This window comes from Cyberlindnera jadinii, assembly GCF_001661405.1.
Source record: "Cyberlindnera jadinii NRRL Y-1542 unplaced genomic scaffold CYBJAscaffold_4, whole genome shotgun sequence".
In the NCBI taxonomy this organism is placed as follows: domain Eukaryota; kingdom Fungi; phylum Ascomycota; class Saccharomycetes; order Phaffomycetales; family Wickerhamomycetaceae; genus Williopsis; species Williopsis jadinii.
Genome location: NW_017963655.1, coordinates 795,812 through 813,021, shown reverse-complemented (window position 1 = coordinate 813,021; position 17,210 = coordinate 795,812). Strand labels below are relative to the sequence as shown.

The following is a 17,210-nucleotide window of genomic DNA, read 5'->3' as shown; positions in this document are numbered from 1 at the left end:
ATTGTTCCAGGCATTTCAAACTTCAATCCTGCACTCATCCATTAAAAAGGAGAAATCCAGCCGTATGTTACTTTCTCTATTTGCTTGTATTTTGAATTCCCGTCTCCTAGAGATGGTGTACTTGTTAGCATATGATACCAAGTTTGTTTCTGAGTCTGATGCATAACTCATCAGAGTTTATGTGTGTAAAACCTGCGAATCCGAATTATTCCTGCAAGCTTTAGTCTACATACAAGGCTGGCATCGGCATATGCAGCATTGGCTGACTGTTTTGATACGCACGATTTCTGAATTTAGATATTGCTGCGTACTTTCTAAGACAAGGAGTCGTATGTTTTCAACGATTTGGGATTTATACTGTAAGATAACGGTGATCAAATCTAGAGTTTAATGAACATAGATCAGCTTCTGATTTCATGAAAATATGGATATTCTGCAATGTATATGACGCCTCGAAAACAGGTAATGCGATGATCATTATTACGATATATAGCACACTAGATAGAGGTTTGGTGTGCTACGTGCAGTCAATTCTAAACATATTCAGTCTGCAATAGATACTTGAAAAGTTGGACTCAAGAAAAGGTTGTTGGTTAATCTAATACGGATGATTTTGGTTTTCCTATGAATTTCTGCTTTTTTCATACATCGTGTAGGCCCCTATCAAGAATTCCTTTGTGAGTAATCTATTGATTCGAGCAATAAACAAGTTCTTTCGACAACAGTAACGCCCTAAACAGGGAGCACGAAATCTCCCACGATCTCGGCAAAGCGGCAGGTCATAAAACAAAGTAGCTTTCATCCATGAAAGAACTCGAAGGCACTAGCGACCAGCACGGACTACCGCCACTGCAAAAGGATTCTCAAGTGTAGCTTGTGCGCTCGAAACATCTTTAGTCCATAAATAACTTCAAGTTCTTTTTCATCCAATGACTTCTCCAGCATTATGTATGACTTGTTCTGTTGTTATATTGTAAAAGGTCGCAGTCTAAGACATGCATCGTTTTATGTATATTTATGTTAGAAACTGTGCAGTACACTGCGCATAAGGTCCCTTCACGAGCTTGAGGTTTAAAAAGGTAGTGGCAAATTGCTAATACGATATAACGCGATGTAAATTGAACAAGTATGGTTATAGACTATACTGTGGTTCCTTCTCATTCAGATTTATAGGTCAAACCAAGGTGTGCGGCAGACGGATCAAGATGGTACAGCAAATGAAGCTGGTCTTCTTTCTCTCGAAGAACTACAAGCACAAAACAAGGGAATGGGGTTTCACTCCTTTAAAACTGCGGTGTGGAGACGACGACCATGCACGTATACATTTTAGCAGAAGTTACATCATGTACCTCGAAACATCACAGTAAAGAGGGATTTGCACAATTCAATTACGCACCTTAGCGCGCAATTGATACTGATTCTGGGCATGCACCTTTCACCTCACCAAAAAGGGAGAAATATAAAACTTCCTTTCTGACATTGGCAAGTTCCGTTTTTTACATCGTTCAGCTATATAAATTTACACTAACATTAGAGTCATCTGTCAGGTTTTCCCGTAACGTTCGTAACGTTTGTAGACTTCTTGGCATTCAGACGCTGTCTCGATGACCATTTCAAAATTATAACCATGAAATTCTCAAGAGTAAAGATTTGTTTCAAAAAAGGTCAACAGAGCATTCAAAAGCCCAAGTCGGCTTTTTTCTGGGTGTCTCAACCTAAACTCCTTTTCCTGTTGCTGCCCTGTTGCAACAGGTTGGTAATTATTGCTATTTACTTAACATAAACTTTCCCGTTGCATTTCTTTAACCCCTTTGAGGCCGCATGATATGTGCATATGGTTTCTTCCAATGGTTATGATGCTTTCTTTTCAGCCAGCTTCAACCGTTCAATTCACAAATAAGGAAGCAATAAGGAATATTTGAGCGCTGGAAGGTTGTGTGGCTCCGGTTGACGTAAAGTAGCAGCGCTTCCACGTGTTTCCTAATGGGGCCCGTACCTCTGGTATATCATTTGGTCTCCTCCATTGGCTGGCGGGAACACATCATGGATTGCGACTCTGAAATAAGTGCTCTGTGTGCTCTATGTGCTCTATGTGCTCTATCTGATCTATGTGCTCTATCTGATCTATGTGCTCTATGTGCTCAGCTATAGGACGAAATCGAGCCATGACATACTGTTACATTTCTTGAAGCAGTTGGGAGCGAGACCTGAAGGAATAACCATGTCTCAATTATTGCTTGTGAGGCGAATCCTAATGCATACCTGAGTGTTTATACCTCTCAAAAGTGTGTAAATTCAAAAACTACTCAACTCTCTAAAACTCCATAACTCGCAGCAGTTTGAGATCAAGTCCTGCTTCCGGTAATAAAACTATCATCCCATCATTAGAAAACTTAGGTCCCGCATATATATATGAGAGCCGAAGCATATCTATTCCCTATATGTTCTCATGAAAGTACCCGCCTCAGCCGTTACATTTAGTTGAGAAGTGGATGGAAAGGAGCTCTGAATAACCACTATCTGATTAAGGTCCAGTGACTCCCAAGCTTTCTAAATTTAAATTATCGATAGTACTTACACACGGAACACTATTAATTTTCCGAAAGAGATGTGATGATTTGAATGAGTTAAGGGCAACCCTAACGGGGTAAGGTAGCGATGTTGACTTCAGCTACAGTGTTTAAAGGTTCACCCATACTTCACAAGCCCCGCTCAGGCAATGTAGAATGTGTTGCAAATTGCATAAGGATGATGTAAATCTGTACTGCACTCATTCTGTGTGATTTGCTGTTTCAATTCATACAACCGCAGTAAGTATTATACATCCTTATGTGGGGATGTTATAAACCAGAGTCTTGAAATAACTTTTTAAGATCAGCCAGAAGATGTAATTAGGGAGTTCTCTAAATCAATTAAATTAAAGATAATAATCAACACCTCATCCTTGAGATCGCTGGAGCAAAAGACTATCTGGTTCATCTAAAAGTGGGTATCTGTGCTGGATTTTGGCGGGTGGTATTCGATACAGAGTTTTGCACATGTCTCAAAAGTGCATGAGTATGGCTTCCGTTGAAAATATTTCGATTACAAGCCCACATAGATTAGTCAACCAGTAATGCGAGCTTTCGCTACTTGTTACTTCCTCTTTTGGTTTGATATACCTGTTCGTATCCAGGGTAAAATATAGTATGCATGATCCAGATTTAACAGCTCTTTTGGCCATAGCACATCTTCTTAATAAAATCAGAAGAGATGCATAACCAAAATCTATGTGAACGAAACTGTGTGTAGTTTTCTTTTACGAATAGCAAGTGGACCTGGTTTTTTATTGAGAGAGATGTATGTGAAAAGTTTTACTCAACAACGTTGGTATTGGGTGCTAAGATGCATTTCTTGCCATCGAATTGGAATGCACTCACCACAGATAGTTGATCATTGTTGTTATCTTATGATTACTACAACAAACTGACGGTGGGTCCTTTCCAAGTCTAAGAATACAGAAGTTTTACCTTTGAGCCTTTAATCTCCCAGGAAGGTATTGTTCATTCTTGCTGCTATTGTTACGATTATTTTCTTCAAAATAAACATCATACCCTGCCCCCTCCCTCTCCGATCATCTTCTTCATGGTAGCCATTTATAACGTTTTCAATAGCTCAATGAACATTAGGATCTTGAATAAACCCACCAACAAATGTAAGAACGTTTAGCGCTCCAGTGGTTGAGTTTTTGTCCCTCCTAAATCACACCTAAGTATCTGAGCAACCGTTAGTCTTTCACCTTCTTAGTTTGCAACAACCACCATACAATTTGATTGATGTATCTGAATTGCAGCATCAGGTGGCACTGGAGTAATCTTGAGTAGGCTGGCGTTGGTGTAGAACTTCATATGTAACCGTGTTGGAATCCCCTTAGCCTCGAGATCATTGTTTTTGATGGTTACAAATTCCAGCAGTAACAATTGTATTTCCATCTCTAATTCTCCTATCTATTTCAAGGGTTATGATTGGACCGCTTTCACCTGGAAGCACCTTCTCGCAACACTTACAACACGTTTCTCCCAGTGCCATTTCTAGTACCCAGCAAACGTTTTACATTGAAAGTTGAAGATATTCAGTTGGTACTGCACCTCTCACTGAAGTCTAAAAGAGCATCTTGAAGGAGTTAGAATGAAAATGGTTTCCGAAGGTACCAGTAGGTATTCCATAGCATAACGGTGGTGCCTGATGAAGACATGCATAATAAAGAGTCCAGTGATTTTAGAATTTAGAGAAAGGTCCTGATTCATGAGACATTATCGATTTTCTATGGAAAAAATGACCAACATTGGGCAAAGTCATGATGGAAGGGGTTTGGAAGTTGACTCGAAGGGAATGGACTGCTGAGTTGGAGAGATGAGCCGCTCATAACAATTCAGAGTTCGGAACCATTCCAGAACAAGTGACCTGCAAATGAAGTTTGAAACAAGCAGAGTAGAATACAAGTCATTTAGAAGTATACAATACTGGTCTCTTCTATATGTACTATAATTTCTTGATTCAACACTATACATCCATAACCCGTGATTCTTCATACAAAGAAAGGCCCGGGATTATAACATTCTTTCTAAAACATAAATTATACATCACCAAGAAAGCTAAAAATGTCTACCTATACAAGTTATCAGTGAATAGAGCAATTGTTTAGATACTAACTACGTCTGTTCCATGACTCAGCCACCTGGAAGATAACGGAACAGTGGGATATTAGATAGCAGCTATGTGATAACACCCGAGTATTACTGTAGCATAATTTGTGTCAGTATTTTCACCATTCCCCAGCATTCACTTATATCTACTAGTGTGTCTGGCATTAATTCGAAGTCTCGATGAGCTGGCTGAAGCAGAAGTTATGATGACCAATTACCAGTAACCCATTGCACTTTCTTTTAAAAATGCGAGGCTGGATAAAAGGAACTTTACACAGCTGATAGGGAAGAATTGAGAGTTTCTCTTCAAGGGGTGGCTTCTAGTTTGATACACTCCTTGGCAACATAATAAAAGTTGGCTTGCTGCAAATGTGTTTAACATTGCAGCTTGAGACAGAAAAGAAACTTTTGAGGGACCTGACGGTACAGCAAGAGGCTTTCGGTGATGGAATCACTATGGCCACTTTGAAGAGGTGACGATAACGTTTCAGGGATGATGGTTGAGCTCATGCCTTCTGTGTATTCAGAAACAATGAAGCCTTCTCTTGGGCCCAGAAAACAGGCAATTCAAACCTGGAATCGGTCCTTCAAAGTGCTAAAATGAAAAGTTCAAGTTTACAGAATATAGGCATCATACAAGTTGGTCTTTAACGCTTTGGCACGGTGAATGCGATTGACTTGTGCTGCGTGGCCCATGGGGGTTTTGACCTTATACTCCGTCTCTTGTCGATACAATATTGATTGCAACTAACGAAATCTCACGCTACAAAGTCAAGATATTCTTTAGGCATGGATCTCGTATATGATTGTGAGAATGTATGGTGTGAATATTCCAATGATACTAATACAGGTCCCGTTAACATGGAAAAGATTCACCTCGTCCTTTATGTGTCTAGCCACTTTTCCAAACACTTTATTGACGAGAGTGTGAGCATCTCAGGCAGGGTATAGATTTTTCGGTAAAAGCATGTGGGCTTTAATCATATTGGCCAATCTGGAAACTGCAACGTGTGCTTGACCATGAGCAAAGCAGGTGGATACTTGTGAAGGCCAGCTTTCACAGGTAAAAGTTTGACCCTGTCACGTATTGATGGTCATGGCAATGAAACGTCTCAGTGAGAATTAAAAACAAAAACGGGCAAATTCTCCGGCAAGAACCACCAATCCAATCAAGTCAGGTGTCTGCATAATGGATGATATAGATCAGTTCTATCGTTCGGATCGCTGGATTTTGCAAATGTTGATTTGTTGTTGCAATATAGGCAAATTTATGGGTGTTTTTTTGACGAATCTTGCCAATATTGAAATGGTTATATCTTAGGAGCTATTGGAGGCTAAAGTCTCATACTTCATGGACCTCTGAGTTTGACTGTTGGATACAAATTAGGAGGAGCTTGGAGACCGCAGTGCCAGGTTTGTTAGTATCGTTTTAATAATCTCTAAGATGATAATTATATAATTTAATATAACATTATAACACCCGGACACCGCAAATAAAGAACCAAAAGCGTTTGTGTCTCAGCTTGCCAAATCAAAACAAACTCCTCATCAACAAAAGCAACCTTGAGAAGCTGGAGCAGTCCAAGTAAACCCATCATCGAGCTGGAGCTATGGATGTACAATCAGCAGCTCACAACAGAGGAGACCTTGCGTTCCAATCGTCGCATTCGTCGTCGGCCCAGAGTCCAAGGAGTGGTGGTGGTGGGAGCACAGCATCGATGTCGATGTCATTACCAATACGGTTGGAGCCGAGAATGAACGCCGGATCCAGCCATGCTGCCAGTACAGGCTGTGGAAGTACGCCGACGAGGAGAGCTCGGTCGTCGTCGAAGGTGTTTGGGAAGGGGAACCCGTTGGTGTCGACGTCAACGCAGACTGTTGATCTTCCAAAGAGAGATCATTTTGCACATATCCTTGTGTTTGTATCGTTGAACGAGACGTTTGATAAGAAGACGTTGACGATTCCACAGTATCCGCAAGTATTGAAGTTGGGAAGACCGAACAATGCTCAAAAGTCTCCCAGTATGTATAACGGCTACTTCGATTCCCGTGTCATTTCGAGAGAGCATGCTGAGTTGTACTGGAAGGACGGCAAGGTGTATCTGAAGGATTGTCGAAGTGCTAACGGGACCTTCATCAACGGCCAGAAGATTGTGGATGAGGTTGAATTGCACAAGGCGGACAGTGTTGATTTGGGAATCGACATCGATAACGAGACCAACAACAAGAATCAACTCCACAGGAAGATCAGTTGTAAAGTGGAAACGATACTCACAGTGCCCTTGGAATCCACTACTGACTTGGACAGAGTACTGAAGGAGATCTCAGGAGGCGAAGATCCCAGTGTACCTCATAAGTCCATCGTTGATAAGATGGACTCCTTTGATGCTGCGGTGTTTGGAGACGTGACTCGTGATCTCGAGGAAGTTGCCCTTGGTGCCAATCATGACTTCCTATCGGGGATCTTTGTCAACAACAATATAGGCACGAGCTCGAACTTGATCCACTCGATAAGGCTGTTGATTGCCCAATTGCACAAAGAAAAGATGAACAACTTGAAGTTGGCCAGTATTCAAGGGTTTTTGGCAGATTATGAACGTCATTTGCACAAATCCAAAGAAGATAGTATTAACTTGGGCACTCTGGAGAAGAAGGTTCATAAACTGAAGGATAAATTGGAGACGTATCAACGTGATAATGTTGAGCTGGGCAAAACGGTGGGTTTGCAATCAGATAAACTTGAAGAGCTCAAATCTTTGGTTCAGGAGAAGGACATGCGCATCCATGATCTAAATTCCATTAAGAAGCGAGAAGTCGATGTGTATTTGGATAGAATCGAACAATTGCAAGGGCTATTGGATTCCAAGAATAAGGAGTTAGACGATGTTAAACAATCTATGGGGTTACAGATTGATGAACAAACAACTAAATTGAACCAACTCGAATTGAGTTTAAAGGAGAAAGACTCCAAGAACAAATTGCTCCAAGAGGAGTTGAAACTGACTTCTTCACAACAGGTTTGGCAAAGAAGAGTCCTTGGTGATATGGTACACCTTGGAATTACAGTTGGCTCTCTTGTGATATTAACATCTATTGTTTTGAAGTTCCTTTAACTGAATACATGTGAAGGTGTATATATGACGCTTTAGTCAACTTCTAAATCTTCCAGGTCTATAGATTCAATGGTCTGTATGTTCAACTGTTTGGCCAATTGTCTGGCGAACTCCTTTGAAACGTCATCAACCTTGACATCTTCGCCCAATTGTAAAGACATGGAGGTTTGAGTCTTCCCTGGCAACCCACAGAATACAAACCCAGTGGTTTGTTCCAATTGTGGTATCTCATTACAGACGTTTATTGAGACTCCATGGGACGTCACGCTTCTGCTCACACTCAGTCCAATGCTTGAGATCTTGGTCGCATCATCAACCCAGACACCGGTGTTCGAAGTCTTTTTACCGTGGACTCCAAACTTCTTCAAGGTTTCAATAATGGCATCCTCAAGTTTCGATACAAAGCATCTAATGGTCAAATGGTCAAAGTCTTGGAGATCAAATATCGGATACACAACCAATTGACCATTGTTGTGGAATGTGATCTCACCGCCCCTGTTTGTCTGAACAAAGTCATATCCCATGCTCTCAAGCTTGGATATATCATCAGAAGTCAGTCTGTTCTTTTCACGGCGTCCACCTGTCAACACAGGCTCGAACTGGAAAGATAAAAGAGTAGGACTCGGCTTCATAGACACGATATTCGTCAACAGCTCAGCTTCGTAGTCATTCATGACTAGATTTTTCGAGTCCATCTCACGCTTCTTGGCTCCAATCTTGCGCATCATCTTCTTAAACTCAACGTTGGCCTCTTTGAACTGTTCTTGGATCAATTGGCCCTTGGTATAGGAAAGTGGTTTGGTGAAGTTGAGATGACGTAGAGTCGTCGCAGACGGCTTGTTCGGTGTAAATTTCAAGCATTTCGAACCATCTGACGTGAACCTTCTTCCCGTGGTGCTGAATGCCCTTCTCAAGCAGTTCGTCGTTGTCATCTCTCCCTCTCTATGGCTTTTCCTCGGATGGAGGAGCTCAATTCCCGTTCAATATGTTTCGAGGCTCCTGAGACATAAATGGGAAACTTCCGGTGGAGGTGAAAAAAAATTCATGGTGGAGGACGAGCGATGAGGTATTAAATCAATACGCATTTTGTAAGTGGAACCACACCGTTCGTCCTCTAATACGATCAGTAAAGCTGCGTCGATGCCTGATAAACTACAAGCTCTTATCAGCTGGCTCGAGTCCAATGGTGGTAACAGTATCTCTGGATCTATCAGAGCAGATGCTACTTCGTACGGTGGTAGAGGTCTCTTTGCCAATGGCTCCATAGACAAAGGGAAACAACTGATAAAGATCTCGCACCAGTGCCTGATGAACTTTTCCACCGTGATGGCCCATATAACGAGCTGGCGATCTGATGGCCACGTCGTCAACAAAGCCAAGCTAGCACACTCTCGTGGTGAGGGTGATTCCATTACGACGCTCTACGCAAGGATGGATATCGCGCAATTGCAATCTCTATCTTCTTTCCAAATTGTCACGATGTTCATCTACTTGGAGAACCAAAGAGGCTCTAAATCATGGTGGTTCCCGTTCATTGACTCATTGCCTCCAATGACGGACTTCCAACAATCCCCATTGGTTTGGAAATTACACGATGATGCCCGTGTGAAGTCATTACCTCGTTCGACGTCCATTCACTGTGATAAGATGTTTGACAGGTTCAACAGAGATTATACCACTGTACAATCCTTTGTACATGGGCTTGAGATAGATAGGGAGGTGTACCTATGGACATGGTTCTGTGTCAATTCTCGTTGTCTATACATGGAAATTCCAGAAGGCCATGATAAAGATGATAACTTCACATTGGCACCGTACGTTGATCTTATCAATCATAGTCCAAGGGAGCAATGCATCTTGAAGATTGACCACACTGGATTCCATGTATTAACTTCAACAACGTACAGTGAAAATGAGGAGCTGTACTTGTCATATGGACCACATTCTAACGAATTCCTGCTGTGCGAGTACGGGTTCATGCTCGATATAAATCCATGGAACGATGTCGACATCACCTCTAAGATTACACCAATGTTGGATAACATCCAAGTTGACTTCCTCAAGTCAAAGGGCTACTACGGAGACTATACAATGACCTTTGAAGACATAAGTTTCAGAATCGAAGTTGCCCTTGCGGTGATCATTGAGGACGATAACAAGATGGAACAGAATAGAAGGTTGAATGCCTTGCTGAATGGTATCAGCGATGGCTCGTACTATAAGAGACGTTCCAGTAAGATTCTACTGGCCCTGTTTGAAGCACTGGAGCAGGAACTCGATGATAGCATAACCCGATGCAAAGATGAAACCGTTAAAAGCCTATATACACAGCAACTCCGTATAGTTGAGCATCAAATGCTCCAATTAATCCAATGATACTTCTCCGTTCTTTAAGTGGGCCAATGAGATCTTATCCTCGAGTATTCTCGATACAAGGCTGATCTGTGGACAATAAACTCCATTCTTCCTCGACATGTACGAGAAGTACCCAGTTGTATTATAAATCTCCGCTGCATTCCACTTCTGAATTTGTCTCTGTAATATCGTGCTTGTTCTCTCCGTCTGCTTAATTGTCTTGATGCAAACGTCAATGAGTCGATCCTTGTGTAGCATTGCCATGTCTAGAGTAGGCTCTAATGTGGAAATGACTCGAAGACAATCGTGGATGATCAACGACATTATGGACTCCACGTTCTTCAACTTCAGGAGATCACCATTGGAGCAGCCATATAAGGAACTTACAGAGCCCACTGTGGTCTTGACGATCATACTTTCAAACTGCTCCACAAGGAAATCGGTGTACTTCATATAAATTGGGTTCAAGTTCTTCGTATCGTTTATAGCACTTAGCAATGGAACCTGTTCAAAGCCTGCGCTCAAGTCATAGTCGTATTCCTCTCGGCTTCTAGGAATTCTGGCAATCTTCAGCTGTCCAGCACCCATAACACCACTGTGATACACCCCCATGGACCAGGTGTTGAAGCTGCCCATACATTGGTACAACTCCGGCCTGCTGACCTCATCCTTCCACACCAGGGTCCTTAGTGAGTCCACATACGACTTATCATTGTTCAGTATCAGCAAAGAACTGGTCTTATCCAGATTCTTCTTATAGTTGTGTAGCTGTGTGCAGCTCCGCAGCTTCGAGAACTCGCACACCAGTGAGTCCATATGGGCCAATTCACCTGTCTCGTACTCAGGTGGCGTACACGCACTCATCAATTGTCTCTCCACCTCGTAGGCAACCTTCCTGTCATCGTATCTGGTCAATTTAACCGTAGAGTCTCTATTGAGAAAGTGTCTCAGAGCCAATTCTGACTTCATCAGGTACACCATCCTTGGGATCTGAGGCTGTTCCGGCAGCTGGGCCAATTCCATGAGGACGAGCTGTAATAGCGAGTGCTTGGGCCTCGAGATGAAGTACACAGGCTTCATACTGTTTCTCGCTCAGTACTAATCCCTCTCTCTGTCGTACGGTGATAATAGGTGTGGACCACAGTGTAAAGTGAAAATTTTTCGAGAAGAGTATTAAAAAACGCTGTGATTAATACCTCATCGCCATCACCAATTCACGCATCACCACTCTTTCACGCTTCCAAATACAGTGATAACCCTTGTGAATCATGTTAAAGAACGTGAGAAGTGCCGTGTTTTCGGGCCGTTTGTCTGTATCGTCGGTAACTGTGAAGTTGTCCCAAAGATACTTGTCGTCTGCTGCTGGTGAGACTAAGACTGAGGCTAAGACTGAGGCTAAGACTGAGGCTAAGACTGAGGCTAAGACTGAGGCTAAGACTGAGGCTAAGACTGAGGCTAAGACTGAGGCTACGACTACGACTACGACTGCGACTACGACTGATGATAAGACTAAGGCTACGACTGCGACTAAGACTGAAGCCAATACTGAGACTAAGACGCCAGCAACAGCTGATCATGGCTCTATCCATCACCTACACAGTACAGGAATCATCCAAAAGCCCGTCCACAGTGCTCTGTCCCACCTGGGCTTCCACAAGCTCACTCCAGTTCAAGAGAAGTCAATACACCCAGTCTTGACAAAAGATGCCGATTTCATAACGAAGGCAAAGACCGGAACCGGGAAGACACTGGCATTCGGTATACCCTTGATTGAAAAGGCATTGAGAATCGGTAACTCAAGAGACCAAAGGGTCGTGGGCATCGTCGTTGCACCAACTAGGGACTTGGCCTTCCAGATCAGAGATGAGCTGAACAAGATTGTCCGTTATAAGGAGATGGTCCGGCACACGAAGAACCTGTTGAGCGTGCAAACAGTGGTTGGTGGTGAAAGTAGATGGAAACAAGTGCGTGCGTTCACCTCAAGAGACCCCCATCCTTCTATCGTGGTTTCAACACCTGGAAGATTGTTAGATCTTCTGAAAGAACCTGAAGTGTTGGGTGCATTTGGCCATATCAAGGCATTGGTGCTGGATGAAGCTGATCGACTGTTAGGTGAGGGTTTCAAGGAGGACCTTGTTGAGATCTCTGATACTCTGAAGGACAACCTGGTTGATGACAAGCATCAGTTCAAGACTATGCTATACTCTGCCACGTGGGACAAGGATGTCCAGGAGTTCTCAAAGCGTATTCTGAGACCTGAGTTCCACTACATCGACACTGTGGATCCCAATGCAGCTGATACCCATGAAAAGATCAACCAGTCGTTGATATTGACAAATGACATCTTTGAATCGTACACCTCTGCCATCACATTCATCGAGAGTGAAGCCAAAGCCAACAGAAAGTTCAAGGGCATTGTGTTCCTGCCAACGGTGAAAGCTGTGAGCTACTTCTACGAGCTGCTGTACACCAGATTCAAATTCCAAAAGATCCGGAGCCCAGTGAACCAGCTCCATGGTCAATTGGCGCAGGCATCAAGAGATAGAGCAGTTAGGGAATTCCGTAAAGGCTTCAATGGTGTTCTTGTCTGTTCCGACGTTGGTGCTCGTGGTATGGACTTCCCAAACGTCACGAATGTTGTACAGATTGGACTACCAATGGACGAGACTAACTACGTCCACAGGGTCGGAAGAACCGCAAGAGGTGGTAAGGATGGCTCTGCGGTGATGATCTTGTCTGATGCCGAGTCCAAGTTCTTGAGGGTGTTGAAGAAGAGAAACATCAACATTGTCTCCAAGTTCGAGTATGAAAAGGACGAAGAGCTGGAGAGTGAGATTGCCAACGTTTCCAAGGCTGCAAGACACAAGTATTCCCTGGATCTCGTCATTGAGTCCCTCGCTGGCTTCTCCAAGGGTATCTCAAACGTCTATCGACTCAACATGTATGATATTTTGGAGGATTATACCACTGCTTATGGGAAGTTCTTCCAGGATGCTGACAAGAAGCCACATGTCACTGCTAGTTTTGCTCAGAGAGTTCTTCATTTGAACAGAAGAGACTCCAATAAGTTCTTTGACCTGGGCTCGAGTGCCAACGACTTCCAGGATGAGAAGCCAAAGAGAAGAGAATCCTCTGATAGAGGTTATGGTGATAGAAGAGGCTACAGGGGCAATGATCGAGGTGGAAACAGAGACTATAGAGGTAACAACAGAGACTACAGAGGTGGAAACAGAGATCACGGAGGTAACAACAGAGACTACAGAGGTGGAAACAGAGATCACAGGGGAGGAAACAGAGACTACAGAGGTGGAAACAGAGATCACACAAGCCAAGACAGAGGAGATGGGTTCAGATCCGACAGAAGAGGCAAGCTCAAATTTGACTGATTGCTCCCTCCAACCCTCTCCTGATTATTTAACGAGTTCACCGTGATGATAGCTAGCCATGTAAATAATGTACCATTAAACCACTTATACATACTACAATCACCTGAGCAGGTGTTGTAAATCGTTAAAGAGTCGTTCGTATTGCAAGATGAGGTGGTGCAGTTCAATCATTCCCATTCCATAAGCGTGATCTTCTTCCGTACTGTTCCTTCGCTGTTGGCAACGACAACATCATCACCTTCCAGTGCAATCCACGGGCCATCTAAAGGTTGGATCAAATATGGGTATGCATACGTCAAGTTTTGTTCTCTGGTCTCATCAACAGTACGGGAACGAATGCGTTGCACTGGGGTTGTCAAGACATCCGTGGATTCAGTTGAGCTGTGTCTCTCGTGTACCGGTGTGAATGCTCCATCACCAATGGTCTCTTCAGCGTTGGCAATACAGCGTTCCTCCTCTCTGGCGTTGTAAAACGCACGAAGAGCAATAAAGAAGGATAACGGTAGGTAATGCTTCTGGAAATTGAGTAAAACACCAATGGTTGCCAGTGGTAATGGAATCAACGTCATCGCCAAAATATAACCGTCGTGATAAGTGGCCAGCGTACCGGTCATGGTCAATTGGAATAGTAACAACCCAACAATGATACGTCTAAAGAAGATGGGCCATACCTGACCAGTGGAATGAGGTGGATGGACAACCGAGTACATCAGTTGGTACTTGTAGACGTTATACCCAATGATGAAGTACAACAACCCTGAGATGACAATCTTTGCAGAGAACACGGAGTAAATGATCGTGATGATCAATATCAGGATGGGCTGCGGTAGATGTAATCCAAAATTGAAGATTGGTGGTTTGTAAAGATTTCTATAGTCCCTTGGAGTCTTACAGCCAGTTCTAATGAAGGGAAACCTCAATAAAGAACCAATCAGTAACAATTTGAAGGGGAACATGCCCAAGCCTTGGAACACTATCAAATCAACGTAAAAGAGCGAGAGCTCGTTAAGCGACCGAGCCAACTGATATGCAATCTGTGTAGTGTCACTTAAGAACCCCCAGTAATTAGATGCTGTACCGGCAGTGGTGAAAACAAGAAACAAATTGACAAAGATATAGAAGAAGTTCTTAGAAACTGCAGACAGTTCTTCATCGCCATGCGAAATGAACCCCTGTTTAGAGGAGAGCCAAACGTACAAGAAGGGAATAGCAAAGTTGAGCAAGGTGAACAAATATGTTGGAAGCAAACCAGAAACTGTGTTTCTTGCCCATTCATTCTGCTCCAGGAAGTCTGCCAGCCATGGCCAGAACTCCCTTATGGTCTTCGGGTTAAGCAACGTTGCCAGATAACCAACAGGAACAATCAATGTAACGCTGATGATGCCAATGATGACTGTGATTGAGTACAATTTGAATAATCTCTCTTTACGTGATAGGACAATGTTATCCCAGATGATGTCGTGAGGTGCAGGTGCCAGCCTTGTGATCAGATGATGGACTTTTGGATCAAGCACTGCCTGTGCAGCCATCTGTGCAGAAGCAGCAGTGTCCATCGTGATGAAGGCCGTTGGCGTTGCTGGGTAGTGTCTTTGTCTTGCCCTCAAGATCTCCTCATCGAGAACTTCCAGTTGGTTCGTGTAGTAGTCTATCGCATCCTCTGTTTTGCCGAATAGTCCCAAGAACCCAGTCTTCAACGTTGGTCTAACATGGTTATAAGGCTGCTCTGATATGTGCACTTGACCAGAAGCTGTCCTGTTGGAGTATTCCTGGATTGATCTGTAATCGTCATCGATGAGCGACTCTGTCGAGGTGTCGTGCGTAACGTCCGCTTCCGCCTCTTCGTCCGTGTGGACATGCTCGTCCTCGCCATCAGTGTGATCCTCATCACTGTGATCCTCATCATCACGGAACTGTCCACTTCTCTGTAGTCTAAAGGACTCACGCACCCTCCTCACAGGTATATTCTGCTTCGTGTTGCTGAAGGAGAACGGGCCAAGATACTCTGCCCATTTCTCCTCCAGTGCGTAGAGAACGGCCTTACGTTGCTTGAACAGCTTATTCAGGGGCTTCCACTCCCGACATATCGTGATGGAGGACACTTTCCCAATGTTCAAATCCTCAATATGTCTCTTGAGCTTCTTCTCGTCCCGGAGCTCAGGTGGTATGCCTGAAAGCCGTATCGTTCGATCAGTGATCGAGTTCTGCTTCCCAAGATACTCCTGTCTCACCTTGACAACGTACTTCGTCTGTCTGATCAGCAAAGTCAACGTCAAATAGGTGAAGACGTACGTGAACCCAACGTACACCCATAGATATGGCTTGTCCTTGGACGATTTCTTCATCCACCCTGATACAAAGTTCAACGCCTTATCGTCACCTTCGTCATAACGGCCCGTGAAGTGGTACCTCACAGGGGAGATCACCAGTGTGGCCAGCACACCCATGATGGTCAGCAGCTTTATGGCGAACCTGAACACGTTCAAGAACACAAACGCGTCCAAGCCGGCATACTCGAGAACATCGCTCTGATCAATCTTCCACACAACGGGCACCCACGCGAACAGAGCCTTTGTCGGGAGCTCTGGCAGCCCTTTCCTCCTGGCAAATCTCGACGCATACAGCTTCGACCATGTGTTCCTCAGCACGCAGAAACACAGGAAAGCGAAAACTCCTAGCAGGGAAGCCACGGCCAGCTGGACTTTGGCCACACGCGCAGTGGGACGCCGGAGATCAACACCGCCGTCTGATTCGTTGAATACATTCATCTCTTCTATGGAAGAGCCTGTGAGACCGTTGCAGTTGGAGTCGGATGGTGGAAACGTAGACTGAGCACATGTAGCTGTAGATGATATGTTGTGATGATGGGTTTTCATCCAAGTTTCGAGGGGGTAGGTGGGACATCCGGGTATTCAAAACAGGGCACCTAACCGCTGTGCACTTTGTGCTTCTGCCACCACCAGCCACTACCGCTGGTCGCTGGTCACTGGTCACTGGTTACTGGTCACTGGTCGGTGGCTAGAGATCGGTAGCCAGTGGTCAGTAGCCAGTGGTCAGTAGCCAGTGGTCAGTAGCCAGTGGTCAGTAGCCAGTGGTCAGTAGCCAGTGGTCAGTAGCCAGTGACTAACAACCACTGACTAGCAACCACTGACTAGCAACCACTGACTAGCAACCACTGACTAGCAACCACTGACCAGCAACCACTGACCAGCAACCAGTAACTAGTGGCCTGAACTACAACATAGTAAACCAATCTGGTGGATACCATACAACTGCATCTGTATGTAATCCCTCCAGACGGCTCGAACTATACACTCTAAAAACTTCTAACAATATATAAAATGGCCTGATGGGAATCTTCTGCGTGGACTTCTAGTAATTGAATTGTCGATATAGCAAACAATACTGTACATGGCAAAGTATCAATCCAGATCAAACAAGCCTCTGTCCAAGCTTTTTTAATGTTGAATCAACACCTTGCATGTACCAGTCATCCAGGTTGCCATATCGCACACTTCAACCCATCTGCCTGAGCTCAATCATCCCAACACACAACACCCAAAAGTTTCCAGCTCAGAGCCATCGTCAGTGTGAGAGACATTGTATGGGGCAAGGTCAACTGAAACAACACATGGGGGATTCATTGTGCCTTCTTAGATGACATTGAAACCATA

The 17,210-nt window shown here is 43.9% G+C and overlaps 6 protein-coding genes across 6 annotated transcripts; 3 read left to right on the top strand and 3 right to left on the bottom strand.

Moving 5' to 3' along the window:
- Positions 1-6,295: 6,295 nt before the first annotated feature.
- Positions 6,296-7,798, top strand: CYBJADRAFT_161892 (uncharacterized protein; the record flags this gene model as incomplete). The annotated part of the gene is made up of 1 exon (XM_020213645.1): positions 6,296-7,798. One exon carries the CDS (start codon positions 6,296-6,298, stop codon positions 7,796-7,798), a length of 1,503 nt encoding a protein of 500 aa, XP_020071516.1.
- Positions 7,799-7,830: 32 nt separating this feature from the next.
- Positions 7,831-8,730, bottom strand: LIP2 (lipoyl(octanoyl) transferase LIP2; the record flags this gene model as incomplete). The annotated part of the gene is made up of 1 exon (XM_020216337.1): positions 7,831-8,730. One exon carries the CDS (start codon positions 8,728-8,730, stop codon positions 7,831-7,833), a length of 900 nt encoding a protein of 299 aa, XP_020071515.1.
- A 304-nt stretch (positions 8,731-9,034) lies between these two features.
- On the top strand, positions 9,035-10,042 carry RKM2 (protein-lysine N-methyltransferase; the record flags this gene model as incomplete). Its single annotated transcript, XM_020212077.1, has 1 exon — positions 9,035-10,042. A coding segment is annotated over one exon (1,008 nt), but the record flags the coding sequence as incomplete, so codon positions are not given.
- A 120-nt stretch (positions 10,043-10,162) lies between these two features.
- Positions 10,163-11,233, bottom strand: CBS2 (Cbs2p; the record flags this gene model as incomplete). The annotated part of the gene is made up of 1 exon (XM_020216336.1): positions 10,163-11,233. One exon carries the CDS (start codon positions 11,231-11,233, stop codon positions 10,163-10,165), a length of 1,071 nt encoding a protein of 356 aa, XP_020071513.1.
- Positions 11,234-11,757: 524 nt separating this feature from the next.
- Positions 11,758-13,191, top strand: MSS116 (ATP-dependent RNA helicase; the record flags this gene model as incomplete). Its single annotated transcript, XM_020212052.1, has 1 exon — positions 11,758-13,191. A coding segment is annotated over one exon (1,434 nt), but the record flags the coding sequence as incomplete, so codon positions are not given.
- A 515-nt stretch (positions 13,192-13,706) lies between these two features.
- CSC1 (Csc1p) lies at positions 13,707-16,350 on the bottom strand (the record flags this gene model as incomplete). Its single annotated transcript, XM_020214785.1, has 1 exon — positions 13,707-16,350. Exon 1 carries the CDS (start codon positions 16,302-16,304, stop codon positions 13,707-13,709), a length of 2,598 nt encoding a protein of 865 aa, XP_020071511.1. The 5' UTR covers positions 16,305-16,350.
- Positions 16,351-17,210: the final 860 nt, after the last annotated feature.